General features: G+C 43.1%; 1 protein-coding gene across 2 annotated transcripts; it reads left to right on the top strand.

The window, feature by feature from the left end:
- The first annotated feature begins 8 nt into the window (after positions 1-8).
- SETX (senataxin) lies at positions 9-27,946 on the top strand. 2 transcript variants are annotated; one of them, XM_058038349.1, is made up of 26 exons: positions 11-86; positions 1,524-1,710; positions 2,791-2,971; positions 4,239-4,446; positions 4,643-4,752; positions 5,188-5,407; positions 5,547-5,666; positions 6,407-6,578; positions 7,099-7,189; positions 8,269-12,522; positions 13,359-13,458; positions 13,871-14,047; positions 14,659-14,888; positions 15,378-15,545; positions 15,659-15,815; positions 16,591-16,692; positions 17,111-17,223; positions 17,896-17,967; positions 18,222-18,371; positions 18,855-18,962; positions 19,623-19,810; positions 20,433-20,525; positions 21,091-21,255; positions 21,706-21,843; positions 24,141-24,228; positions 24,715-27,946. In XM_058038349.1, exons 3-26 carry the CDS (start codon positions 2,792-2,794, stop codon positions 26,023-26,025), a joined length of 8,715 nt encoding a protein of 2,904 aa, XP_057894332.1. In that variant the 5' UTR covers positions 11-86; positions 1,524-1,710; position 2,791; the 3' UTR covers positions 26,026-27,946. The 2 variants fall into 2 exon arrangements, with proteins under 2 accessions (XP_057894333.1, XP_057894332.1); XM_058038350.1 differs by lacking the exon at positions 1,524-1,710 and having other exon boundaries at positions 9-86.

Raw genomic sequence — 27,946 nt, 5'->3', positions numbered from 1 at the left:
GCCGCGGCCTCAGGGCGGCAGCGGCGGCTCGGGGAGGGCCGGGCCGGGCTGGGCCGAGCCGGGCGGACCGAGCGGAGCGGCGTGAGGTGAGCGGAGCGAGCCACGAGCACAGCAGGGGCCGTCGGCTCACCCCGCACCGCCTTGGAGCTGGTGCCGCGCCGCCGCCGCGGAGCCCGCGCTCCTGCCGGGACGCCCTTTTGTGTCGGTCCCTCACGCCGCCTCAGGGCGGGCCGGGTCCCGCTTGGCGGGAAGGGACGGAGGGCACCGGGCAGGGCGGCCGGGGCGAGGGGGGCGCTGCCGGGGTTGGGATTGGGGTTGTGATGGGGCCAGCACCGGCACCGGGGCGGCTGCGGCGGCTCCGGTGCGAAACCGAAAGAGATTTCGGTGCGCGGGTACCGGGGCTCCGCAGCGGTCAGGGCACGGCGCTGCTCGCAGGTTCGTTCGTGTGCCCGCCCACGCTCCGTGCAGCGATTCCCTCCTTTAACGGGCATAGGTAAATATTGACGCTTTTTACGAGTGAAAAGCCAGGCAAACATCCGCATTTGAATGGCAGAAGGGATTCTGTTGTACTTACCGCTTCGTGAAATGCATCAATGCGAGTGTTAACCTAAATACCACAGCAGTTCTTGAGTGTGAGGTGAACTGATTCCTGCTGATCTACTGAAACAAGGGATTTAAGGGTTAATAAGGAATTCAGGATAGTTTAGGCAATATGTATGTGAACATATGGTATTCGTTATTCTGCTCGTACGGGACAGAGATAGGGGACCCTCCGAAGGATACCTGTTACCTATAAAATTCTGCTGAGCTTGCAAATAAGAGAAGCCCCTGATAAAAACTGCTGAGCTTGCCAGAAAATTCGATGCCAAAACACCTGAGTTCGAAAGTTTAACAACTATGAAGACTTTGAGCCTTCATCTTGTCAGGCCCCCAGACTCATTTAAAGACCACTGACTCAATAAAAAGGATAAAGGGCGCAGTCACAGCTAATTTCCAAACCATGTGGAAAATGGGCGGGGAGAGCTACTGAATATGTATAGGCATTATAGAATATGCATGATTTTTTGTGAATAAATAGGGGATTTGTGAATGTCGGGGCACGCAGGATTTGGGAAGATGTTCTCCCCCTGCGTCTAGCGCTGAATAAAATATTTACCTACTTTACAACCTTTGGTTGTGGAGTCATTACCAGCTGGAAAAAGGTTATATTAGGTGAGGGTTGGCCTCTTCTCTCAGTAGTGAGTGGCAGGAGTGGACAGAGCCTCAAGCAGTGCCAGGCTGGAGCATCGGGAGGAATTCCTTCACTGAAAAGAGTTCTTAAATATTTGAGTATTGGAATGGGCTGCCCAGGGCGGTCGTGGGGTCACCATCCCTGGAGGTTCAGCTGGAAGTGGGACTCAGTGCCCTGCTGTGGGTGACACAAGGTGGTGTTTGGTCACAGGTTGGATATTCGGTGATCTCAGAGGCCTTTTCCAGCCAGACTGATGCTGTGATTCAGTGGTTTGATTTCTGTTTTGCTCTAGATCTTTGAAACACCACCGGGACTTGGTCACCAGGGGGTGGCTTGCTGAGGATACGGCTCTGCCCTCTGCACTCAGGACATGTATGGCTGAAGGGCTCAGCCCCTTCCCTGGCTGCAGGGCAGCGCTGTTCTCCTTCCCACCATGTGAGCTGGCACACCTGCACAGCAAATAGCTGCCTTTTTCAAAGGTAAATGCCACAATTGTTGGGTTTTCCCACTATATGTGTATGTATGAGGAAACTTATGGCTTGGCTTTATCTGCTTTTTTAATGCTGAATAGAAGTAGTTACCACCTTTCTTTTTGTATAGTTAGTTCAAGAGTTCATGCTTTTGCAGCTTTGCATTATCTGAAGGGGCTTAAAAGGAAGCTGGAAAGGGACTCTTCATCAGGAGCTGTCGTGGTAGGACAAGGGGGAGTGGATTCAAACTGACAGAGGGCAGGGTTAGATTGAGTATTAAGAGAAAGTTTTTCCCTGTGAGGGTGCTGAGACCTTGGCACAAGGTGCCCAGAGGAGCTGCGGTTGCCCCTGGATCCCTGGAAGTGTCCAGAGTTTGGATGGTGCTTGGAGCAGCCTGGGACAGTGGAAGGTGTAGAATGAAATGATCCTTAAGGTCCTTTCCAACCCAAACCATTCTGTGATTCCAGTGCTCTGTGGAATTCTTCAGGCTAGCAGGATCTGAGGTGACTCCATTGCTGCTTAGTGAAGGATTTTTGTTTTTAGAGGAAAGCAATCTGTGGTGAGAATTTTAGCACTCTGTCTATAAAAATCACAAAGACAGGAAAGTTCTGCATAAATGCCCTTTGCTTGTGACAACAGGGATTTGTTGACCTATAAATTGTAGTAGGAGATTAAGGAAAGAAGCTAATTAAACTCTAGACCTAGATTCCAGATACACCAGTAAAATAATATAAAGAGCTTTGCATTGTAGTTCTGGAAATCATGCAATGTGCAGGTAAGGAGATTTTTTTTTAAATATAAAACGAGTTTTCACCCTTTTCTTTCCTAGTTTGCACGTTTGACTACAGTGCTTTACTTTTACCGTGTGCTGTCCCTTCCACAGGCATTCCTGGTGCGATGTCCCTTTAATTGCTCTAATGGGTTTAATTGCACGCACCTGGATGTTGTAACAACACCTGCATGGAAACTGCTAATGAGTAACTGAAATCCTGACGCTCCTCATGCTTTAAAATTGTCGTGGCTGACAGGGAATATTTTGCCACTTGAAGGCTTTGGGCTTTAATTGCTGCTTTTTTTGCCCCCCCCCAGAATGAGCACATGCCGATGGTGCACACAGAGTGGTGCTGACACCACCGAGTTCCTGAGGCACTATGCTGCTCAGAGGCTGTCCCAGGAAGATTTTGAAGGCTCCAATGATGACCTCTGTTACTGCCTGGAGTGTGTGGTTGAATACCACAAAGCGAGGGAAGAATGTCCAAGATTGCATGAGGTAATTAATTAAGAGATTAATTAAGAAGCCTCGGTGTAAGGGGAGGGGTTGTGTGTTACTGGGTTTTGGGAGTAGTTGTGTGTTACTGCGTTTTTGTGTTGCTTTTTAACTGTCTCGTTTTTTCATAGGGAGTTTTACAAACTGGTGATTGTAAAAGAGAGATCCTCTTGTTTTGCATATATTCAAATTAACAAGAACTAAACCAGTAGTTTTAAGTTGCTGACTAGACACCATAGCTTGGACTTCTTTCATGCTGTAGATGGTTTGTCATCTGAAACAAAGAACATCTGCCAGACTAACAGCTCTTTTCTTTAATGTGTTTTCTCTTTTCTGCTGGTTTCTCTTCGGTTGTTGGTTTGTTCCTGTTTTTGTTTGCTTTCACTTCTCTTTCACTTCAGTTCATTTCACTTAGTAGTTTTCTCTTATGTTCCAATTTCAGAGATCAGACCTTGCAAGACTGCAATTAATCAAAAAAATTTAGACCTCTTTTGTAGTCCTCCTGTAGGAGTATACAACTTTATATTTTAGGAAAGCATTTTATAATATTTATTATATCATTAGCTTATTTCCCTTCTGTGCATGTAAAGTTTTTAGCTAATTATCATAGTCTAAAAGGTTGCTCTTTAGATTGGTCAGCTAGATTGCTCTGGAGTGCAATTCCATGTGACTGAAGTTCCCTAGACTGGGAATAAGAGAATCTGCACCTACTGCAAGTTCCTTTTTGTGTCCATTTACTGCAGTGAATGAACTTGGTGTCTAATTGAGGTTTGGAGCAGTTACTTAAGATGAGTAAGTGGGTGAATCCCTACAAATATCCAGCAAATCAGCCAGTCTTTTTGCATTATTTATATTTATATTATTTTCCTTCCCCTAATTACAAAATCTGTTAGAAGGCAAGATTTTGTTAGTGCTTGTCCTATCTTCCTAAAGATGCTCTTTTCCTGTGTCGTGTCTTTCTGTGTATTGGCCAATGGAACAAAGTTTTGTGCCTAAAATAAGTATTGAAATGAATATTTAACATTGCATCTGGTTTGAAGGTTATTTTAAAAAAGTTTGTAGTCTCAACTTTAAAGTGAGAGATTTGTTCTTTGCCTAGTTGAATTCCATTTCAAAACTTTACTGTTTTGGACCATGCATAGAGAGAAACTTTTCAAAATGAGATTTCAGTTTTTGAACATGTAATGAATTATCTGTATATGGTAATAAATGTCCTTTAATCACTTTTTTCACAAGTACACTTTGATTGTTGTTTTGCCCCACCGAACAGGACCTGTGGGACTTGGAAACCTCCCGCCTGGTTGCCCACATGGAGAAATCCATGAATGAGGAAGCAGGAGAAGATGAGCTGTTTCTGGTTGATGAGCATGGGGAGACACCTCTGTCTGGTTATGTGGGCCCAAATTTTGAGAACAACCTGCGAGTGCCCCTGCTGGAAATACTGAAATACCCCTACCTGCTGCTGCATGAGAAAGTCAGTATGTATCTGATCATATCCCTGTGGAAGGGAGTGGTGGTGTTCCACTGCAGGAGGTGAAAATGAATATTTTCACTTAAACCAGAGAAATATTTCACTTAAACCAGAGAAATAATGTATAATTTATTTTGATACTAAATACACTCTTTTTGTGAGCCTGTAAATTAGTGCTTACCATAACTCTCTTACTCTTTTAGGTGAGCTATGTGTAGAAGTGCTCTGCAGAATGGAACTAAGTCAAGACTCCTTTCAGGTCTTTGAGAAATACCCAGGAATTTATCTCTTTTTGGTCCACCCAAATGAGGTGGTGAGTTCCGTTTTCTGTTCTGCTAAAGCCTGATTATGTGCACATGTTAATACTGAAGGGATGAAATACTGTCTTGCATGATTTTAGAAAATGTGTGGTGCATTTATCTGTAAATAAAACTTGACCTCTGTTACAATAAGCAGTTCTCTCAGTAGAATATCTTGGTCAGTTACATGTAATAACATAAAATTAGTACAAACCAACTGTTGCACATAAATCCCAAGGAGTTTTCTTCATAGGTGTTACCCTGAATTTTAGCTTGTCACCAACGTCATCTTGTAGATACAGCAAGCCTGTTTCTAAGATTATTTTGAGTACTTATTTTTAATTATTCTATTAGCAAAAATACACCTTTGTCCCATTTGTAACAGCAATGCTTCCTCTTACAGAATTTGTTATTTTTAATAACATAAAACTATTTGTTTCAATCCTTAGATTCGTCGATGGGCCATCCTAACAGCAAGGAATTTAGGAAAGGTTGACAGGGATGATTACTATGACTTAGAGGAAGTGCTGACTTGTTTGTTCAGAGTTATTGAGTTGGGGCTTTTTGAGAACCCAGATATTTACAGCTCTTCAATGTTTGAAAAGGGTAAACTCATCCTTCTGCCAGCTCATTTGTATGATACAGCCAACTACAAGAATTATTGGCTGGGTGAGTATTTATGATCAGAAATTAGTTTGTGTAGTCTATTTGTAAGCAGTTCTTTCAAGTCAGAGCTTGTAAATTTGTCAGTACAAATTTGTATTTTTTCATGTATATAGACAGGTTGCTTCTGTTTTTTCTTCTCTAGGAATCTGCATGTTGCTGTCAGTGCTGGAAGAACAAGCTATGGACTCTCTGTTACTGGGCCCAGAGAAACAAAATGATTTCATGCAGTCTATACTTCACACTATGGAGAAAGAAGCAGCTGGTAACTCGTTTTGAGATTAAGACAGTTCATAGCTCATTTTTCATCTTTAGCGAATTCCTTGTTAAGTTGTTAGTAGTGTAATGAGAGGTGATTTTACCTGAAGCCTATTTATCTTTTGAAAGTTGCAATATTTGGGAAATACTGACAGATACTGAAAGATGACATCCAAACTTTGGAGTGGAGAAGGGATGGTGGTGCTTTTGCTAAATCTGGCTTAGTCTGGGAACAGCCTTGTGACCTCAAGACCAGGATCGAGCAAATTAAATGAGCAAATTAATTGCTCTTAAATGAGCAAATTTTTATTTAATTCGTGTTTATTGAGGATATGATATTTTCTTACATGAGGGAGAAGAAACCAATTGCTTCTATTATAACTGTGAAGTATAAATTAGCTGTGTAAGTGAAACTGTGTAAGTTGTGCCACTTCTTAGCACACTCCTGCAAAAACCAGTGTGAAAGCATCAGTTTCATAGAGTGGGGAAATATCAGTATTATTTAATATTAATAATGGGCATCCAGGCTCCTTTGATTTAAGACTGCATAAGGAGCAGTGTCTCTGTACAAATGAGGGATCTTGACTTTTTAAATTCTTTTTCCAGTAAAAAGTACAGTTGCAACTTCCTAGAATACTTTGATATTTTTGAAAAATCAATGAGAACCAGCTCTTTCAATTTCTGCTTAGCTTAAGAATGTCCAGGACTTGCTTTTCAACCCTCTCCACTGTTCCTTTTGTGTTTCAGATGATTCCACTGACCCCTTCTGGCCTGCCCTACACTGTTTCATGGTTATTTTGGATCAGCTTGGGTCTAAAGTTTGGGGTCAGCTGATTGATCCTGTCCAAGCCTTTCAAACCATAATCAACAGTGTCAGCTACAACAATGAAATCAAAAATATTCGCAGTAGTTTTATGAGGTCAGTTCTTGTCAGTGCTGCTGTAATTTGTGTTGAGGGAGGGAGATGGCAATTGAAAAAATATCATCTTTCCAACTTCAAGCAAAGAAAAGTTGAAGTAGGTCCCCTAAAATTGTGATGTTCCTTCAAAAAAATATATACTCACTTCTCTTTGGTAACCCTGGTGTGTCTGTTAAACTTGTTAGGATTTTTTTTTCTTGAATTGGGAAGACTGTTAACTGTTCTGTGCTTATTTAGTGCTACTACCAACTTGCACTGAAGGTTAATGAAAATTGCCATGTTCAAGGTTTGGTAAATTTGTGAGAATTCCTGACTTTTTGGTAGATGGCATTCTGGGCATTGTTCTACATAGGCAAATCCATGACTCAGTAGAAAGCTTTTTCCTGAGACAGTCACTTCCCCCACCTCTTACAAGCTGGATAAAACAAGCTCTACACTTGGTATCTGAAAAGCAACATCTGTCCTGAGTTTCCCAGGGTTTTAATAGTGTGAGTCTCTAGTAATCTGTGTTTCTTTTCAGGACAAAAGCTGAACCAGAATCAGACTATGGTGATGACATGATGTCCTGCAGTCAGATTGTGTATAATTATAACACAGAAAAGCCTCAAAAGGTATTAAACCAGTATTTTATATTCCTTTTCTTTGAACTAGGGTCACTTAATGATGTTGTCAAGAATAAACATTTCCAAGTGTGGTCATCTCTTGATGTCAGTGTATTGCATTTATGAAGTGTCTTTTAAAGGCTTTCCATATGTTTTTGATTATCTGAGGGTAAATTGTGTGATTGATGCCGAATTTTGCCCCAAACAGGCAGAGTGACTGCCTAATCAGACTCAGCTTAAGTCAATTAAGCAGGAGGTATTTTTATTAGCGACGCGTCGGAGAAATCACAAAATGGATTTCTGAGTTCACATAGCAAAAGCAAGCCTTATATACATTTTTGGGTATAGGATTACATCAGATCAGATACATAATCATGCATATTCATATGGGGCGTGATGTAGGCGGAGCGTGGGCGGAGCGTAGGTGGAGACATCTCTTTTGGGGGATTTTCAGGTGGTCGTTCCTGTTGCCTTCATCATAGACGGGGTCTTTCCGATGAGTCTTCCTCTTTAAACTTTTGAACTCCTTTCCTAATCTGGTCAATTCCCGGTGTACTTGGCTTAGATCCCGTGGCTTGGCAAAACCCTTAGAGTCGTTTCGACATTGCTGGCTCTAAACCTGCTTAGCCCATTAGTTTCTCCTATACTTATCTCTTCCCCTGTCATGATGCTCTACCTCTTATCTAATTTGTTGCTCTGTTTTCCTAGTGCTGTGCTTTCTCCGTGTGTTCTAGTGCTAGGCCCTGCTTTACATGCCTCACATTCCATGTTTTAACCCATTACTTCTGGAAGGCTATCTGCTTTAGGGCTTCATGATCATGAATGATCATGTGTCTTTGAATAGTTCACAATGATTTTTAAAGGAACTACTACTTCACACTAATTTCATAGGTAATGTTTTAGGAAATTAGATCTGTGTGATCTTTATTTTTTGCATTTTTTAATGACTTACATTGGGATATAAGAACTGTTACTGTTTAATGAACAAATATATGAAAGGAAGTAACAAAAAAGCTTGGCTACGAGAAGGCTGCCATATTAAACTGTGCCTATCACTGAGGCTGTTGTGTGGTGGATGTATTTTTCAGGACACTGGCTGGAAGGCTGCCATTTGCCCAGAGTACTGCCCCAACATGTATGAAGATATGCACACCCTGGCTAACATGCTTCAGTCTGACATTGGCAGAGACATGCGTGTCCATCACAGCACGTTCCTCTGGTTCATCCCTTTTGTTCAGTCCCTCATGGATCTCAAGGACTTGGGTGTAGCCTATATAGTAGAGGTCATCCACTACCTCTGCTCAGAAATCAAAGACATCCTCATCGAACGATTCCAGGAGTGCGACAAAATCTCCGAGTTCTTCCTTCTCATCTTGGTGTCCATCGTTGAGCTGCACAGAAGCAAGAAGTGCCTGCACTTGCTGTGGATCAGCTCCCAGGAGTGGGTGGAGGCGGTGGTGAGGTGTGCCACGCTCCCAAGCAGAGCCTTCACTCGCTGCAGTGAGAAGGCTCCGGGGCTGTTTGCCAAGGGCTCGGCCGCGGGCTCCTTGCAGGCGCCCAGCTCGGTGCAGCACGCCTGCGTGCAGCTCATCCGCAGCCTGCTCAAGGAGGGCTACCAGCTCGGCCAGCACGCCCTCTGCAAGCAGTACCTGGACAAACTGAACCTCCTCCTGCGGGGAAACCGAGCTGTGGGCTGGCAGCTGAGCAGCCAGGAAACCCAGGAGCTGCAAATGTGCTTAAAGCAAGTTATAAGAAGTATAAAGGGCAAAGCACTGAGCAGCTCTTTGGCTGGAGGGAGCAAGTCAAGCTCAACAGCTTTGCCGAGTGTCTCTACAAAGCAGGAGAGGAATGTGTGTGATGATGGATACAAGATGAGTGGACATGAGAGGAGGGACCTTTGTTCACCATTTGTCGTGTCAAAGGAAGGCAGAGATTGTCAAGAGAACCCTTTGCATAGGAGAAAGAATGCCTGGGAAGAGGAATGTAGAGATGCATGTAGAAGCTCAACATCTTGCACATCCACAGAAGGCCTCTTGATGAATATCAAAAAAGAGCCTAATGACTTGACAGATCAGGAGTTTGTCTTCCCACAGAACTCTTTGGCAACAAAAGTATCTGGGAAAGCTCAGGAAAATAGGAGCTCTGACCTTGTGGCAGGGAAGTGCAATACGGATGACCAGTGCTTCAGTTCAAATACTGAACATTCAGATTTCAGGAGAGGCAGAGAGTTAGAAGTCAAACACAAAGCAGAATCCAAAACACCATATCTGTCTGCTCAGACTCATCTTGATTCTTCATCTTCAAGGAGTTGCAAAAGTATGCAAGAGACAAGTGCAAACAGTGTGTTCCAGTCCAGACTGGTCCCCACTAAACAGGTGTCCAAGGAAGCATCACTGGATTCCTGTAACTCCTCTAGAAATGAAGCTGGCATGCAAGGGAAGGAAGATGACAGTACTTTGCTTTTAGGACATAATGACACCTCACTGAAAAAAGTATCAACAGAGGAAAAATCAGGTCCATCGTTGTCGTCTTTCTTTAAGAGGAGCACGAACGTTCAGACTTCAAACCAGGAGCAGCCTAATTTAAATAATTTGGATAAATATGACTGCAAAAATCAATTTTCGGAGACCTCTTGTAGGGATAAAATTTCAGCATGTGGTTATTTTCCATTTAGCTCTGAAAATAAGAGGGATGTGATCAGGCCACTGTCAGTGAAGCATGAATCAAGTGACAGGTTGTTTGAGTTTTCAGAATATTTCAGGAGGGAAAACAGTTCAGTGGGGAAGAAAGAGGAGAGTTTTGTGAAGACTGTTTCTGAAGATGATGATTTATCAGACTCCCAGGTTGATAGAGAACTCAGTAAATTATCTTTAGCTGCTTATGCCAAAAGTCTTAATTTTCCCATTGCAACCAACCAGGAAAGCTCAGTGTACCAAAATGTGTCTGATATTAAAAGGAAAGTGAAAGGTTCTGTAAGATCTTCCAACGAGGGCCAAAGTACCAAGTGTCCCAGTGGTGGAGACCAACTTAGCAATCAAGTCATTGTAATTTCAGACTCTTCTGATGAAGAAAAAGGTGTGGCTGAGAAAGAGGAATCAAAAACCAAGAATGAAAATGTGTGTGCAGAGCCATCTTCAACTTCCAGCAGCACTTCTGATAGCGACACTAAAAGAGAATCAAAGTCTCCAGGCTCTCCCCTCTTACTGGATGACTGTGAGTCTCAGTATTTTGAATTTGAAACAGAAGATGAGGTTTTTTCAGCTTGGCAAGACACTCAAGCGTATGCTGTGGAGACAACTCAGGAGTATAAACAAGGTGGTGTTTCACCAGCACCTGAGACAGGTAATTCAGATGACTGCCAGAATGATAACTTAAATGACTGGGGCTATGATCTGCCTTACTTTAGTGATGAGGCCATGGAAGAGGCAGCAAGCTCAATAGAAAAGCAGACAGAAAATACTTCTTATCAGCAAGAAGCTGGTGATACCAAAGAAGCGACTAATTCAACCTTGGAAGAATCAGTTGGCAAGGAAGAGGCAACTAATTCAACCTTGGAAGAATCAGTTGGCAAGGAAGAGGCAAAAGGTCAACTGGAGAAATGTGCAGACAAAGATACTGCTGAAAGCTTCACCCTGGACTCAAAAGTGCCTGAACCCACAACATCTACATCTCCCATCTCATTAGCTTCAAAGCTGGCCCTTAAGAAAAAGAGCACAAGCCCACAGAAGCCCACAGCAAAATGTAAATCAGCACCAGCTGTTCAGAGAAGTCCTAAAAAACCTCCTGTTGTTAAAACAGCCAAAAATAAAACACCACTGCAAAGCACAACAGAACGTTCTCAGGCTGGCAGGTCGATGCCTGCTGTGGTTCCTCCACGGAAGGTCCGGCAGAGCCCTGCTCCAGCATCAACTGCAGAAAAGCTTGGCCTGAAGAAGGGGCCCCGCAAGGCGTTCGATTTGTCGCAGCCCTCCCTGGAGAGCCTGGCCCTGCTGCGCAGCCACGGCAAAGCTGCGGGCAGGATTGGAGTCACGCAGAAAAAGAGAACCAAACAGATCGAGGCTCAGCGTTTGTCTGTGAAAGGGAATAAAAAACTGCTGGCCTGCCAAGACCGCCAGTATCTAAAGTCCAGAAGAAGCGTGAAAAAATCTGCGGGAAGTTTGGAGAGTAGAAACAAAGTTACCAAAATGTACGCAAGACCTGTGGTACAAAAGGCTCAAAGTTTTGAACTGGGAGCTGTTAAAGAATCTGTTGAAAACCAAAGGGAGAAAAAAAGAGAGGAGGCTGCTTGTTTTTCTGCCAGTGAGAGAAAATTTGAGAGCCTCTCTGTGGAGGAGGTGGCAAATTCCTCTAAAATGCCTCGTTCTTCAGACTGGAACAGCAAATGGGAGGGTAGCAGTGTTGTGGTTCCTCCTGTCCCCATGGATTCAAGTCTCTCTTCCACTGCACTTGAAGGTGATAAAGATGAGTCTTCAGGAAAAGGTTGCACTGTCCTGCCTGAGTGTGAGATGAAAACTCCAAAGCAAAATGGGTGTAAATCAGATGAAAGCAGTGATGAAGGTGATGATAATCTGTTTTTAACTCAGTTAGATCCTGTGGATATGGAGTTATGTTCTCAGGAGGAAAGTGTTCAAGATGCTGCTATAGGTAGTAAGACCCCAGAGAAGATGGATGTTGATGAAAGCCTTCAGCAGAATGAAGTCTCAGCTGTTGTAAAATGTAAAGATAAAGATTGTATGGAACAGGTGGAAAAACCTGGAGAGTACTGCAGTAAACACCCAGCCACCAGTCCAGGGGCAGATCATGTGTTTGCCAAGCCTTCTCTCCCACCACCTAAAACAAAAAAACCTTCCACTGCCAAAATTTTCAGCTCAGCGAGTTCTTCACGGAACGCAGCCTTCAGCAAAGATCTGGAAGATGGCAGAAAGTTTCCCCCACCTTCAAAAAGCAAAGTGAACGCGGCCAAACCGGCGGTGGTGAGGCCACCACTGTATCCAAAACCTGCACCAGCAGGAGATCCAACCTGCAAATCTCCAAGTTTCAAACCCCTTAGTTCCAGTAATGTTCTCCAGTCACAAAATAAACACTATGACAATGCTTCAAATATTTCCAGAGGGCCTGGCCGAGAAACCTCCTCCTCTTTCCTTGGCCAGCAGCGCGATTACAGCATTTTTGTTAACCAAGTCCTAAAGTGGACTTATGAAATGTTTGAAAACTTCAGCTACTTTGGAACTCCAAATCATCTTCTGCACACCATAGTAGCTGCTGTTCCTCCCCATTTTCAGGGCTACAATGAATATTTTGACACATTTTTTCCGTTGATGATGCTCAATGCCTTTGAAACAGTAAGTAGCTTTCTGCTTTTTGGTTTGGTTTCATCAGCACTGAGAAATTTTACCAAGATACTAAAACCTGGTTTATGTCCTCTATTTACCTTTGAAAACATTCAGCTGGAGATGAGAATAGAGGAACAATTTGGGGTAGATAATCCAAAAAGCTGTGTTTAAGATTGGGGATGACCAGAGTTACTCAAATCAGTGAAGTGTTTCTTTTTTCCTGGTGCACGTCCACAATAAGAGGAGTGGCAAAGAATGTGATTTTCCTCTCTATAGTGTATAAAGCTCAAAACAGAAGTCTTTAAGAAACTGAAGTCTTTCAATGGCAGAGGATGAAAATCTGGTTTTGGTTTCTGTTGAGAACTTACATGAGAGGGAAGGTTAATCCAGGAAGTATCTTTTATTGATTTATAGCTTAATAGTCTTTATTGGTTTATAGCTTAATAGCGACAAAACAGTGTTCCATCAATTAATGTCTGAATGCTTTCAAGTTCAGTCATTGCATCACTTCTTCTATAGAAATAAGGTAGAAAATAAAGCCAATGCCAGGTTAATACTGATATTTTAAGGTGAAAATGCAATCAGGGAAGACTCAGAGTAGTTGTGAAGGAGTTTAGGAAAGTACATGAAATGGGTGAGTGGCAAGGAAGAACTTTTGTTTGCCCTGTGTGTTTTTATGTAATGGGTATGCTTATGTGAAAGAAAAGAAATGAGTAAGACTCCTGATATATTGAATTGACAGTCTTATAGTTTTATTTCATTTATTTGCCCTTTGAGTCATGGTAAGCTTTTCTTCTGATACACTGAACCCTTCAAAGTATTATTGTTTCCTTTTCAACATGTAGCTGGCACAAGAATGGGTAGAAAACCAGAAAGTAAGAGAGAGAGGTTATTACTTCTACTTAGAGAACTTTTCTGCTGACATGAATACAGCACATTTTACAGGTGAGGGTTTGTTTTTTTTAAAATCTGATTTTCAAGTAGATGATGCATTATAATGAGCTGGCAGTTTGAGGCAGAGTTTTTGTGCTTGCTTTAAATATAGAAAGGATTTCAACTTTGCTATTCTATAGCATGAATGTAAGAGAACCATGTATTTTACAGGGAGTTTGTGCCTTCCATCTCTCTCATCTAGGATTTTTTTTCAGCTTGTTTTGATAAAATTGTCCTTGACTTGCTCTGTTTTTATACAGTGCTGTGCTCAGGCTTAAGAGTGCAGAATGGAGTTAAAATTTCCACAGTAATCTTTTGCTATAGCCTTTAACAGCTTTAAAAAGTTAACAGTACTTCTGCAGTCATGTAGAAAATGTAACCATTTTCTTTTCAACCTTGTGATTTTAATTTGTCTTTTGGACAGCTCATCTACGAGAGAGTGATTTGGCAAGGCAGCTCCATCCAAAGGAGGATGACTTAATCCTTTTGAAGGTCCACAAGCAGAAGGACACTTTTGGGGAAGAAAGTGGGATGGAGTACCACACAGTGAATCATGTTGGCCTTGTGACACGTTTTGCTCGTGCATCTGGCTGTGCAAATAGTGAGTAGCAGGGCTAGAAATAAAAATGGGGTCCTTGGTGCCATAAAATGCTTCTTCATAGCTGGCTGTTGGTAATTTTAATGTACCACTGGCCTCAGAGGAAATGGAGTTGTTTTACCTCTGTAGCAGGTCTGTTCCATGTTAGAAGCTTTGTAAAAATCAGGAACTGAAGCTGCAGCCCTGCTGTCCATCATTTTTCTAGAACTTCATGTAGAAACAGAAACTACTGATGAGTAAATGCTCTGCACTCATCTTTAGGATGGTATTGCCAGGAGATAGGAAGTGCCATGAACTTCTGTGATCTCTCAATCTAAAATTGTCAGTGTCTTTGGGAATTGAAACTGTGAGTTACCAGGATTTCCAAGTACCCAGAACCTGCCTTAGTAAAGCAGGGATCTGAGTGGTTGTACAGAGTTTTTTGTTTGGTCTTTTTTTTTTTTTTTGGTGGGATGGGGAAGTGTTGGGATTTTGCAAGAATTCACTGTTGATTCCCTAGCAGAAGACAGCACCTTGTTCTGGTGAATTAATTAACTTACTGGAATATTTTTCAGTTAATGATTTGGATAGTTTTTGAATTAACAACTTGGGTTTTTTTTATTCTTTTTTAACAGGACAAAAAGAGCAGCAGACTGCCTGTCATCTTACTGTGCAAACCCAAGGCAATTTGTCATTCTTTATCCATAAGCAAGTGAAGTGTGTGGTGGTTGGCTCCCTGGTGACCACACACAGAAAATTCAAAGGTCTCCTGCTGCTGAGCAGGAGCCCCCTGGTTAGACCCATCATAAATCCAAGTTACAATGACTTCTGTCCCAGAGATCTGCCTGTTGCCTCAGGAAGTGCTGTAAGTTGTGCAGCTGGGAGTGCCAGGGTTAACAGAAAAAGCTTTTGGGCCTCATGAGTTCTGCAGGTTTGGTTTTTGAGATGACTAAGAGAAAATAGCCATGTTTCAAAAGCACTGAGACACTGCTCTCCTCAGAGTTGGCTGCTGGGGTGGAGGAGACGAATCTGAACTTGCTCAGGTGTTTGTACTCTGTTGTTACAGTGAGCTTCCAACTGCTCTCAGTTTTCCTTCCCCTTACTGGGGAATTTTCAGGAAATAAAACATAGGATGGAAAAGGTATTGTGAAATAAAGGTGTGGGAGTGAACAAAACCTACTTCAAGTGAGGATTGGGTGTGTGTCTAGAGCAAACCTAGAATCAAAAGCTTCCCTGCCCTTCCAGCTTTTGAGCTCTAGCTGGAGAGGTGAGGACATTCTGAAAGAATAGAAAATTGATGTGGAAGGTGTGATCAACATGAATTCATTATTTTTTGCTCTGTTTATTCCTTCAGGTTTCATACATGAATGAATACAATGAAGATCAGAAGAGAGCCATTGAGACAGCTTATGCCATGGTAAAGCAGCACCCAGGACTTCCCAAGATCTGCCTCATCCATGGACCTCCTGGGACAGGGAAATCAAAAACTATTGTAGGACTCCTGTCCCGTGTTTTGAGAGAAGTAAGTGAGCATGGTCATGTGCTGGGGTTTGGTTCAGATGAATGTACAGTCTGGCTGCTCAATCTCAGGTGAAAACAATCTAAGGAACTTGTTCGTTGTTAATTAATCTGCAGAACACTAGGAATGAGAAAACAGCTCGGAAAAAAAATTCCAAGATTAAGCCAAACCGTTTTCTAGTGTGTGCACCATCAAATGCTGCTGTTGATGAACTCATGAAAAAGATCATCATTGCATTTAAGGAAAAATGCCAAAACAAACAGGAGCCTTTGGGTATGGTTTGTTTTTAAATTGTTTTCATGTTAAATGGGCAAAACCTGGAGGAGGAAATGAAGCAGTTGATCATGCACTGTACTTTTATTGTTAACTTTAATGTGCTTTTCTGAAAGGTGTATTATGAGGTTTTTTAATAAGTTACACTTTGTTTTGTATAGACATGGACCCTTTCCTCCTTCTGTTAGTTTAAGTTCATCAGTTTTTAAGTACTCTTTGGGGATTTGAACACAAGTCCCTTGCCTTTATTTTGAATAAAATTGGACTTTTTGGGTCATGGGAAACAGACTGGTGAAAATTTTGATATGTCTAAGCTTCTCATTTTTCCTCCTCCCAGTTTGTGACTAACACAAAGTAGATTAATTCTGTTAAAGACATCTAGTTTGTGGCAAGGAGAAAAATATCTGCATTGTAACCAAATGTTATTTTGGTATTGACTTACCAATTGCATTACTCGATGGGACTCAGCATTGTCCAAGTTAGGAATTCTGGAAGTTTTAGATAAACCTGAGAATAAGAGGAAGTTTCATTAATTTAAAATAGCATTCTTAATGTTAGCCACAACTAAAATGTGAGCAACACGTTTAATAAGGTTTGGAATTACTGAATTTTTTTTGTGGCTGCATTTAAATACAAGTCAGGTGTTGAAAACTCCAGGTAATTAGAAAAGCCTTGTTTGATATCCATGATGCTTTATATTTTTTTTAATTGTCATAGCAAAGCATAGAGACAGTTGGAGTAATTGAAGAGTATTTTGACTCTGATTTGTAAACAGGAAATTGTGGTGATATCAAATTAGTGCGACTTGGTCCTGAAAAATCAATCAACAATGAAGTGAGGGGATTCAGCCTGGATAAGCAAGTTGAGCACAGAATGAGTAAGTAACATGGAAATCAGACTTTTCTTCATTCTCCTCTAAGAGCTTGGTGATGCTTTCCACATGGGATTATGTGTCTAGAAAGAAGGAAGATTTTTCTAAAATAGTATTTCATAAAACATTGGGTTTTGTCAGTTCTAGTGGAAAAGTGGCAGTTTATGTATGAGCCAGGATCTAAGGAAAAGGGAAGAAATAAGCAAAGTGACCCTTTTGTTTAATAAATTACATTGCACACATGTTAAAGCCATAATTTTAGAAGCAATGCAGCATTTGAGAACTACAGTTGGAAGCAATTCTCATTGTCGTCATTGTACGAGATAAAATTTGAATAGAAAATGGGAAAGTGCGGCAAAAAATGCATGTGTCCAATTTGGAGTTCCTGTAACAGCTTTTCTGTGCCTCCTTTGGTTTATTCCAGAACGAAAGCCAGGTGACTGTGACCAGGACATTCAGAAGAAGAAAGAAGCTCTGGACCAGAAGCTGGACATGCTCTCTCGAGAGCGTGCCATGCACAGATGTGAGAAGAGAGAGGTAGCAAGACAAGTTGTAATCTTCTTTGTGGTTTTGTGTTCATAACACAAAGACAACACTGATTTTTGATGTCACTCTTTCTTCACCTGCTTTTTCAACTAATGGAAAAGTTGGTAGCACCATGAGAGGGAATGGAGAACTTTACATCAGGAATTTTTTGTTTATTTATGCCAGTATTTCCCACTGGTTGATTGAGCCACTTGTTGCTCTATCATTCAGTAGCCTTCACTTGGTTCTGCCACTAGTTAGATTTTAATATAACCATATTTATGAACCTTAAAGGTTTAAATTGATTATATGTTCAAAGCTTTGTTTCACTGAAAATACAGGAAGATACCTCATGATCTGAGGTTTTGGAGTATGTGTTGCACTTGAAGTTTTCCATTTTTTTTGTCTAAGAATTTGGCATTTATGCCAAATTAGAGATTTCTGGTGATAAACCATTTCTCAGTTGCACAAATATGTAAGACTTGGTACTGTGTGTTGCAATGCCTAAATATGGGGACAGCTTTCCAAGAAACTGATTGGCTTCTTGAGACCATTTTGATACTAAAAGACTGTCTGAGCAAGTCTACATGTTTAGGAAATGAATTAGGGTATGAAGGGGGAAAAAGGGATATGGGAAATGGGTGGTGCTAAAGGTGGTTCCTGTTTAATTTTCCCCCTATCTAGAGTCAAATGTTAAATGATGAAATTGGCAGACTTGCAAAGGAGAGACAACAACTTGCTTCTCAGCTAAAGGAGGTAGGAGAAATTATCTCTAATAAACTTCAGCTGATGTATTTTTATACCTGGTGTCCTTTAATTGTGGTGGAATTTGGTTTTGATGTAGCCGAGAGCATTTATAGAGTCGTGGGTAAATGGATCAAGGCATGAGCTGAGTAAGCTGTGAAATCTGGGTGTGCTCTGGCTGCATATTGGGGAAAAAGCCCAAACAGGAGCATTGACTGTTGCAGTTAAGGCTGAATTTTCACCAGGGTGTCCTGTTGTGCTTGAAGGTTCGGGTGCACTCCCAGAAGGTGCAGGCAGACATCATCCTGGAGTCTGACATCATCTGCTGCACGCTGAGCACCAGCGGGGGGAGCCTGCTGGAATCAGCCTTCTCCCGCCAGGGGCTGGATCCCTTCAGCTGTGTCATCGTGGATGAGGTCAGTGCAGCGTGGGAGCTGCAGCCCCTGCCACCTCCACACCTGCCCTGGGCTCTGCTTGGCCACCCTGGGGCTCTTTGCTGCTGCTGCAGTATTTGTTTGTTGCCTGCCCTGTCGCCAGTAGGACCACGAGGAGAAAGAATAACTTTTAATTGATTTTTTTTTTTCCTGACTTGTTTGGTGCTGTAATGGCAGACAGCTTTTATGTGGAGCCACACTTCAGCCATGATTTTTATGCTTTAGAGATTCCTAGATAGTTTGGTGATATTTATATCTGTTTGGAGAACTTTGCATATATAATAATAAAATAAATCTGTTTGTAGTTTTTTTAACTAGAGAAAAATCCTTTTTCCTCTTTTTTAAATGTTTTTTTTTTAGAAGACTTAAAGCATTTGAGTTATTCTGGCTGTGTTACAAGTAATTTAATGTACTTCCCTTCTTTGCTTACAACTTCTACTTTTGTCCTGTTTGCATATTCCAAAGGCAGGGCAGTCCTGTGAGGTGGAAACTCTGATCCCACTGATCCATCGCTGTAATAAACTTGTCCTGGTTGGAGATCCCAAACAGCTCCCTCCTACTGTCAAATCAGTAGTAAGTGTTCAAGCTCTTTGCTTTTTTCTTGCCATAGAATGGATATGGTTAAAGAACAGTATCTATAGGAAATATTTAAAGTAGGGGGGGAAGATTTCAATGAGGCAATACAAACTTTAAGTTGGGCACTTGGTTTGTGAGAGATGTGTTGTGGCAGGATCTGTTTTGTCATTCTGGGAGCTTCAGTCACTACCCTATTCCTTGAGAAGGATGAAGACTTCTTGTTTGTTTGGAGACTTCCTGACCCTAGAGGTGTTTAAGGAGAAATATATAGGAGCACGTCTTGTCTCCAGCAATAAGGGCTGTGTTAAATACCTGGTAAAGAAAGGAGGAAAACCAGGGTGGCTTCTTTAGAGGTTGTGTGTTTATTTAACAAGATCTCACCTGGAAAGTCTTGCTTTTCATTATGGCTGATGTTCTTAACTTTCTACTGTATTGTGAGTCACAAGGAGAAGTTGTTTTGTTAAAGACTAGACACAAAAATTCAGATTTGTGTAGGTGAAATCAGACAACACACATGGAAAACTGAAGCACGAGCAGCTGTCAGTTTGTCAGCAATTTAGAAGTTTAAAACACCAAATTGACTTGCAAATTCACCAAAACACTTGGACTGGTGGGGAATGAGATGGCAGATGAAATTTCCTGTTCTCCCTGTGGCAGAAAGCTCAGCAGTATGGCTATGACCAGTCTCTGATGGCCCGACTGCAGAAGCACCTGGAGGAGCAAGTGCAGAGGAACATGCTGCACAGCCTGCCTGTGGTGCAGCTGACAGTGCAGTACAGGATGCACCCAGACATCTGCCTCTTCCCATCCAACTATGTGTATGGCAGGACTCTAAAAACTGCCAAGTGAGTAGCTCTCTATTCTCCTTCCTGAGCTGAGGGTATTTCAAAGCAATTTTTTGATGTCAGTGTGTTCTTGTGAGTCTAAAAATGCTTGAGGTTTTGGGAGGGGGAAAGCTGGTTAATGGGAGAAAGTGTGCAGTCCATCTCTGTTAGTGCTGGGTGTGGTAGGTGAGGTAAGGTCTCTTAAAAGTAGTCATATAGAGTTCATTTTAGGCCTCAATCTATTTGGGTGGCAGGAAAAATTAAGGATTCTGGGGAGGAAAAGAACTGAAAGTTACAATCATAAAATGGTTGAAGTTGGAAAAGACTTTCAGTGCCATTGGGCTCATGAGTCAACCATTTCCACCATTAAATCATGTCCTCACTGCCAAATCCATGTGATTTTTGAACACTTCCAGGAATAGTGATTCTCCTGGACAGTCTGTTTCAGTGCTTTACTGCCCTTTCTGTGAAAAAAATTTCTTTATATCTAATTTAAACTTCCTCTGGGGATACTTCAGGGTCGGCTCCTCTTTTCTTGGAGAGCTGCTTGTGTTTTTCATAACCATGATGTAAATAAATGGAGTATAAGTTCTTAGAATTTCTTAGTTGTATGGTTGCCTTGTGATAAAAATATCATTTCCAGGGCAATAGAGGAGAACAGATGTTCTTCAGAATGGCCATTCCAGCCCTACCTGATTTTTGATGTAGCTGATGGTCGTGAGGAGCGAGACAATGAGTAAGTAAAATTCTAATTCAGCCACAGTTTAGATTTTCTGAGAATTAATTGCCTACAGAAGAGCTGTGTTCTCTCCTTTGTTGTTCCAGTATGCATCAAGTAGCTAGAACTGCATTTTCCAGCTGATAAGATTTAATTTGACAAAAACCAGAGATTTTCTTAAATCTGAAACTGGTTTTAATCCTGGTTTGACCCACTGTTAGATGCCAGGAAGTGCCTGCAGTCTCTGTTAACTTCAGTAAGAGTTTGAATTCCTGATTTTATCAGTGTTTCCCTTTCCCAGGTGCACACTGAGGAGATGCCAGGAGGTGGCAGCTCAGCCCTCCCTTTGCCTGTTCTGTAAGGAGAGCACAGCTGGAGGTGCTGAGGGAATGTGGAAGTGCAACTTTTCACTGCCTGCACTTCCCAGGCTTAGTACACCCTCCTCAGGGTCTGCTTGCCAAGCTCTTTGATCCTCTGTGTGAAAAAAGCTGTAAAAGTTCAAAAAACCAAAATTCCCCAAAGCATTGAATTGGAAAGATCTCTCAGAGGTGTTCCTGTAATGTTTCCTGTTTGTCCTGTGCAGCTCTTACAGCAATCCTCGGGAAGTGAAGCTGGTGATGGAGTTAATTAGAACAATTAAAGAGAAAAGGAAGGATCTGGGCCTTCGTCGCATTGGAATAATTACCCCTTACAGTGCACAGAAAAAGAAAATCCAGGAACAACTGGACAGTGTGTTTAAGAATAACAGGTAAAGAAACCACAAACTTTCAAATGGATCTTGGCTCTTGCATATTAATCCTTTGTTTATCCCCTTAAATAATGGTAAAGGTCTCCAGCTTCTTTCTGTACTGCTAAAATTTGTGCTTGGTTGTGCCTTTAAAGGGGATGTGTAACCCTTTTGCTTAAAACTGGCACAAAGAGTCCATGCCTTTCTTAGTTATTACCCAGATGCTTTGATTAGTTCTGAATAAAGCTGATTTAAAAGAACTTAAAATTCCATGCTGTGTGGACCCAAACAGATTTGCAGTAATGATGCTGATCTCAGAAAAGTAAATTCATGTTTATGCTCATGTACTAAATGAGAAACTTACCCTGGTGGTTTCACACATGAGCATTTAGTGTTTAGGCTGTTTGCATCAGTGTGTTGTTTAAAACCCCAAGTGAGGATGGGCAAGCTGCTCATTGTGTTTCTCCCCAGCCCAGGAGAGGTGGACACGGTGGATGCGTTCCAGGGCCGGGAGAAGGATTGCATCATCGTGTCCTGTGTGAGGGCAAACAGCTCCGAGGGCTCCACTCTGCCACACCTGCAGGCAAACAGCACCAAGGGATCCATCGGGTATGTGCCTGCAGGGATTGCCAGTCCCATTCCCAGGGACACTGCAGAGAAAATCATGTTTGTAATAGGACTGGTTAGGAAGTTACATAGAACAAATCACTTCTATCAGGCAGTGAATAAAGGATGTGTCAGAGCGAGAATTAGTGGTCTGAGATGTCTGAGCAACAGAGAAATGCTGGTGGTGTGCTCTGTATTAAGTGCTGATCCCTTTGCACAGCTCCCTTATCCTGCCACTGCCTGGATTTGGCAGGGTTGGCCTTGGGATCTTGGCTCTTTGCATTATTACTGCAGCAGTTATTGTTCTTGGGGCTTTTGGTACACCTTGTAACTTCCTGCATGCTGTTCTCAAAGTGAAACCCATTCTCCTGCTAATGTCTGTAAAATTCTTGTTAATTAGTTGTGCATGTCACTTGGAATGTGGTGTACCAGACTTGGATCTGGGATTTGTAGATGAGTGTGCTTGTCTTCTAAAATGGGACAGATTAGCAGCAAGTCTTAACTCAGGATTGCAGATTTCTTAATTTTATGGGTTTTTCTGTCTGAAACAGAAGGAACTAAACTGAATGTGCTGTTTACCCCTAGAGCACTTACAGCAGTTGCTGAGTTCTGTAACTTGTGGATCCTTTTAGTTTAAAAAATGGTAGTGAAAATATGAAATATGCCTTCTTAGAGTTCACTGCCTTCTAAGTTAAACTAGCAAAAATCTGGTCACATAAACAAAAATCTTTCTTTCTACACATAAGTTTCAGTAAGCTGCTTATATTTCTCTGATGCTCATTCTCTGCAAGAAAAGTGGCTTTTAATTGTGCTGATCCACTTTGGGAAGAGAAGGAATCCAAATCTTATGATAAACAACAATAATGCCTTTTGAAGACTTCTTAATCTGATTGATTGAGTTTGGGAATGGAAGGCAGCTGGAACCTGCCAGTTCTTTTTGCTGACATGAGATTTAACTTCTGTCTGCTCTTTCAGCAGGAACTTTCCAGCTTACTGTGTTCATACATTAATATATAAAGGTTTATATTCAAGCTGTGCCAGTGCAGTGCCTTAGCAGCTGTACCTGCTGTTGGCTTGGACATCTCTGTTTCAGGGTCAGGTGCCCTTGGCAAGGTGTGATGGGATTTTTGCCACACCCTTACCTATGATCTTGTAGCCTGAGTGAAGGATTTTGCTCTCCAGGTGTGCTAGTCCAGCATTAAATTTACTCTGAAAGTAACTGGGAGAAGAAAACTCCAAGGAATAACAATGGATTTTTTCCCTCCCTCCTTCCTGGGAAAATAACCTTCTTGTCTTTCAGTTGTAAAAGCTGTCAGGAATATTTAGTAGACTTTCAAGGTCTCCCCTTTTTCATTTCTCAAGTCCTAGAGAACTCTATCTGTGCTGCTGGATCCACTCTGCTTCTGCTTCTCTTATTTCCTGCACTGTCCACATTTTTTTAGGTGACTCTGTGGTTTTTGCATCTTCACTGCAGGGTTGTGAATTTGCTGCAGATGAGGTCTCAGTGACCACAGAGTCAGGCATTGACAGTGAACCTGCTCAGATTAGGTTGGACTTTTGAATTGTGGATTTTGTTAGTAAAGACTAAGCTGTGTATTTTGGAAGCTCTTATAGTTGGTATTAGTCTCACAAACCTTTTTTTGAGTCCTGGTAAATGAATGCTAACTGAAATCAACTTTTAAGAATACACTCAGCATTTGTTTAAGTTTCAGTATTTTGGATTGTAATCCCTGAAAACCAAACCAGGCAATTTTCCTAGTGCAAAACCAGATTTCTGCAAGGATAAGCTCTCCCCTCTTGAAGCATGACAAAGCAAAAGTCTGCCTTGATGTGCTTCCAGTGCAGGTCACCTTTAAAATAAAATATTCATGTGCAGTGTTCAGTATTTCAGTAGGGTGTTTTCCCATTAATACTGCCAAATATTATTAATCTATTTCAGTTGGAGTCAAAAAGAAGCTTAAAGTCTTGATAGGTGAAGTGAGGTTGAATATCCTCAGTACTTTAAGGAACGTTTAAGGAGCAGTGGTTGGCATTAAGAGGGGATTTACTCTAAGAAAGGAAACAGCAACGACAAGAGCTGGAAAGAACTGGAATTCCCTGCAAGGAATCAGTGGTGAAAGAAAGAAAACACAATTTATGCTCAGCCTTTCGCGTAAGGCAGGGCTGCTGCCGCGGGGTCTGGGCAGGAACTGCTGCTGTTAATTTCAGTGACATTTCATTTTATGTCCTTTCCTCCTAACCCTTTAAACCTTCTTGTGGAAGAAGCAGTTGAGGAGCTTAGTTTTTGTCTTGTCACTCAGGTTCCTGGCCAGCCTCCAGCGCCTGAATGTCACCATCACCCGAGCCCGGTTCAGCCTCTTCATCCTGGGCCGGCTGCAGACGCTCATGGTAGGTGCAGTGGGGATGGAGAGGGCTCTGGGAGCCCCCCCTGGGCTGGGGCACCGAGCAGCGCCCTCAGACTGTCCTCAGTCTGTGCAAGAAAGTGAATTTTGTGTCCTGCAGGGTTTTTGGGTTTTGCGCTTTCCCCAGGGCGGGAGGGGGGTTTGTGTTAGTTCGCCACTGGGGGGCGCTAAAGCCCCGCGCCTCCGAGGGGAACCCCTGGAAATTGAGAAATTGAGAAATTTTGTCATTTTTGGAAGTTCTGATGGCTCAAAGTGCCTTCCCTGTGTTACAGCAGCCAGAGTGTCTGTTGCTGTTTTGCACCTGAAACATAAGATTCTTCCATTCCAGAAGGAACATAGCATTGGTTTCCATGACAGTTGTGTCAGGTACCTTGATTAAAGAGGTTATACATCCTCTGACACCTCTGTCCATTTGTGTTGATTTCTTGCTGGTAACAGGTTTTTTTTTGTTTGTTTTTCTTTTTTTTTAAAGGGAGATGAAAACTGGAATCACTTGATTCAGGATGCTCAGAAGAGAGGTGCCATTATTAGGACAACAGAAAAAAATTACAAGAAAGAAGCTCTCAGGATTTTGAAGCTCAGGCCACCAGGACAACCCCCATCCAAAGGAGGGACTATGACATCTCCTGTGGTGCAGGCTGCTTCTTCCAGTGGCAAGAGGAGTGAGCCTGGAAATTCTGGGAGCAGCCCACGGGAACTTGCTGCTGGCCCTGGCCATGCAGTGCCCCAAGGAAGCCGAGGGCCCACACAGCCTGCAGGGGCTGCAGCTGCAGATTCCAACAGGGGCAGTGCCCCTGCATCTCTTGGGGCTCCAGCTGCAGTTCCCAGGAGTGTCAGTGCCCCTGCATCTGTGGGGGCTGTAGCAACAGATTCCAGGAGGGTCAGTGCCCCTGCAGCCATGGGGGCTCCAGCAACAGATTCCAGGAGGAGCAGTACCCCTGCATCTATTGGGGCTGGAGCTGCAGATTCCAGGAGGGCCAGTGCCCCTGCACCTTTGGGGACCCCAGCTGCAGATCCCAAGAGGAGCAGCAGTGCCCCTGCACCCTCAGGAGTTCCAGCTGCTGATTCCAGGAGGAGCAGTGCCCCTGTATCTGTGGGGACCCCAGCTGCAGATCCCAGGAGGGGCAGTGCCCCTGCACCCTCAGGGACCCCATCTGCAGACTCCAGGAGGAGCAGCAGTGCCCCTGCACCCTCAGGGACCCCATCTGCAGATCCCAAGAGGAGCAGCAGTGCCCCTGCACCCTCAGGGACCCCATCTGCAGACCCCAAGAGGAGCAGCAGTGCCCCTGCACCCTCAGGGACCCCAGCTGCAGATCCCAGGAGGAGCAGCAGTGCCCCTGCACCCTCGGGGGCTGCAGCACTTGGTGCCATCCCAGAGAAGCCCCGGGACCCCCGGCTGGCCAGCCTGGCCACTCGAGCTGAAGGCAAAGGGAAGGAGCAGCCCTTGAGGTCAGCCCAGAGCACGCCAGGATCAGCAGCACAGCAAGGCCTGCACGTGTCCCCAGCTGCCAGGGATCAGGTGTGCAGAACAGAAAGTGCCAGGAAGGCCCAGCAGGCAGCAGGACAGGGCAGTGTGCTGCCCCCAGCCCCTCCCTCAGCCCAGCACGAGGGTGACCGGAGAGCAGCCGTGTCCAAAAGCGGTTCCAGAGCCCCCAGGGAAGGAGCTCAGAGCAGTGGCAGTGAGTGGAACAAAGACTCTCGTGGTGTGTCAAGGAGACCATCCCAGGAATCACCAGAGAACTCAGAATCAAGCTCTGCCAAGAGAAGAAAGTTCTTTCACTGACTTCACTATGGGCTCATTACTGAAAATCTATTCCCAGATTTCTGTCGAGCAAGGACTGTGTTTTAAATTATTTAGCACAGCTGGAACTCCCATCTATTGATACCACTACTATCAGAGGATCTCTTTCCCATCCTGTCCCTAATTGTGAAGGGATTTAATACCTGACAGATGGTACCTTTGAGGTTTTGAAAAGAGGAGTTGGGTAGCTGCATTGCTTGGAAGAGCAGTGGGTTGAGTCATCTAGGAAGCTGAGGTTGTAAATGTTTAACAGTGTATATTTGTACAGTATACAGAATTATTTTAAGATATTTGGCAAATACATAGCTTCTTGGTTTTTTTGTGTAAATGCTAATTTCTTAGAGATGTAATTTTTTTATGAAGAACCAGAGTAAAGCAAAAACAAAACCCAACAACCCAACCCCAAAATCCAAAGGACAGACTTCTTTTCCCTTTGCACTAATATGTCTAATTTATTTCATAGCAAATCTGAATGTTGAAAATGTGATACCAGTGGTTCTTGCTAGTGCTCCACTACTGCTTCAGGGAAGAGTGAGGCAGATGTACATTGGTTGAACAGAGAGAATTCTACTTATTTTGTATATATTTTATTGCCTGTTTTTATAGGAAGAAAAGAGTTTTTGTTTATATAAACGTGCCTTGAGTTTTGCTCTTGCTGCTGCTCTATCAGTTGGAATCCCTCTCTTGTTGCAGGGGCAACACAATCTGCAGATTAAAACCTGTGAGGTCTCTTTGGTCCCACTGTGTCCCTGTGAGCAGGGATCAACAGCACTGTGGAATCTTGGTCCAACATCTATTAACAGTTATTGGAAATATCATTTGAGTTTCTGTGTATTGAGGATTTGGAGATGACTGGGATGAAAAGGGCAGGTAGATCTTTCTAGGTGTTACTGCTGGATTCTTTCCACTGTGCTCCTGCAGAACATGCAGCCACTAAAAGAGGATGGCGAAAAAACCAAATTATTTTTAAGAAAACCTTCCTCACATCATAACATTTCACAATAAAACTGGAATTATTTCTACTAAGAATTCCTTTGGGTCGCTGTGAAGTACAAGTGTCTGTTTTGTGGAGCTTGTGTGTGTCTCAGGAGGTGAAGAGCAGCATTTCACATGCACTGAGCTTTGTGTGGAGACAACCTGAGGGTGCAGGGAGTGGGCCAGGTTGTGCCATCTCCACTGAGCAGGGAGTGTCCTGCTGTCCCTTGTCACAGCAGTGTGGCAGTGGCTTTGCTGCAGCAAGTGAGCCACAGTTTTTAGGCTTCAGTTCCATTTCTGTTCCTGCAGGGATAATTCCAGCTTTGTGCCTTGACCCTCTGCCAGGCAGGGCCCAGCTCAGGGAGACACCAGTGCCTTGCTCTGCCCAGCACCAGGTGCTGGTTCAGGCTGTGATTGCCAGGAAAACTCATCCCTAATGCATCCACACCCAGAACAAACATCCTTTACTGGTAGGAGCTGCCTTGGAGGTGTGTGGGGAAGCTTTTATTGCTGCCTGGGCCTGTCCAGCTCCTTGTGCTGTGCAGGACTGAGTGTTTCAGTGTAATGGGGAGAATCAGCATCTGTGCATTGTTCAGCTTTAGTTATTTGTTGTGTTGCATTCTGAATCCTTCAGTGACCCCGACTCCTCCTGGCAGCCCTGTGTGCTCTTCTCCAGCTGCTGAGGGACTGACCTTAACAAACGGGGCATCCCAGACTCCATACCTGTGAGTTATTCCCCTTTATGTTAATAGGAACATTTCAAAACTGTCATCTTCCAAGCCCCTTGGCTCTTGTTGGCAGGGCTGTGCTGCCCTGCCTGCTGTTTGTACTTAGCACATTAAGAGGCTGCTGCTCTGCAAACCCCATGGCTGTGGAAGCCATTTGGACTGTCTTGATGTAAATAAAGTGAAGCTGGCAACAAAATGAA

This window comes from Melospiza georgiana, chromosome 20 (assembly GCF_028018845.1).
Source record: "Melospiza georgiana isolate bMelGeo1 chromosome 20, bMelGeo1.pri, whole genome shotgun sequence".
Lineage (NCBI taxonomy): Eukaryota > Metazoa > Chordata > Aves > Passeriformes > Passerellidae > Melospiza > Melospiza georgiana.
The sequence above is the reverse complement of the archived record's forward strand: the minus strand, read 5'-3'. Positions and strand labels throughout refer to the sequence as shown.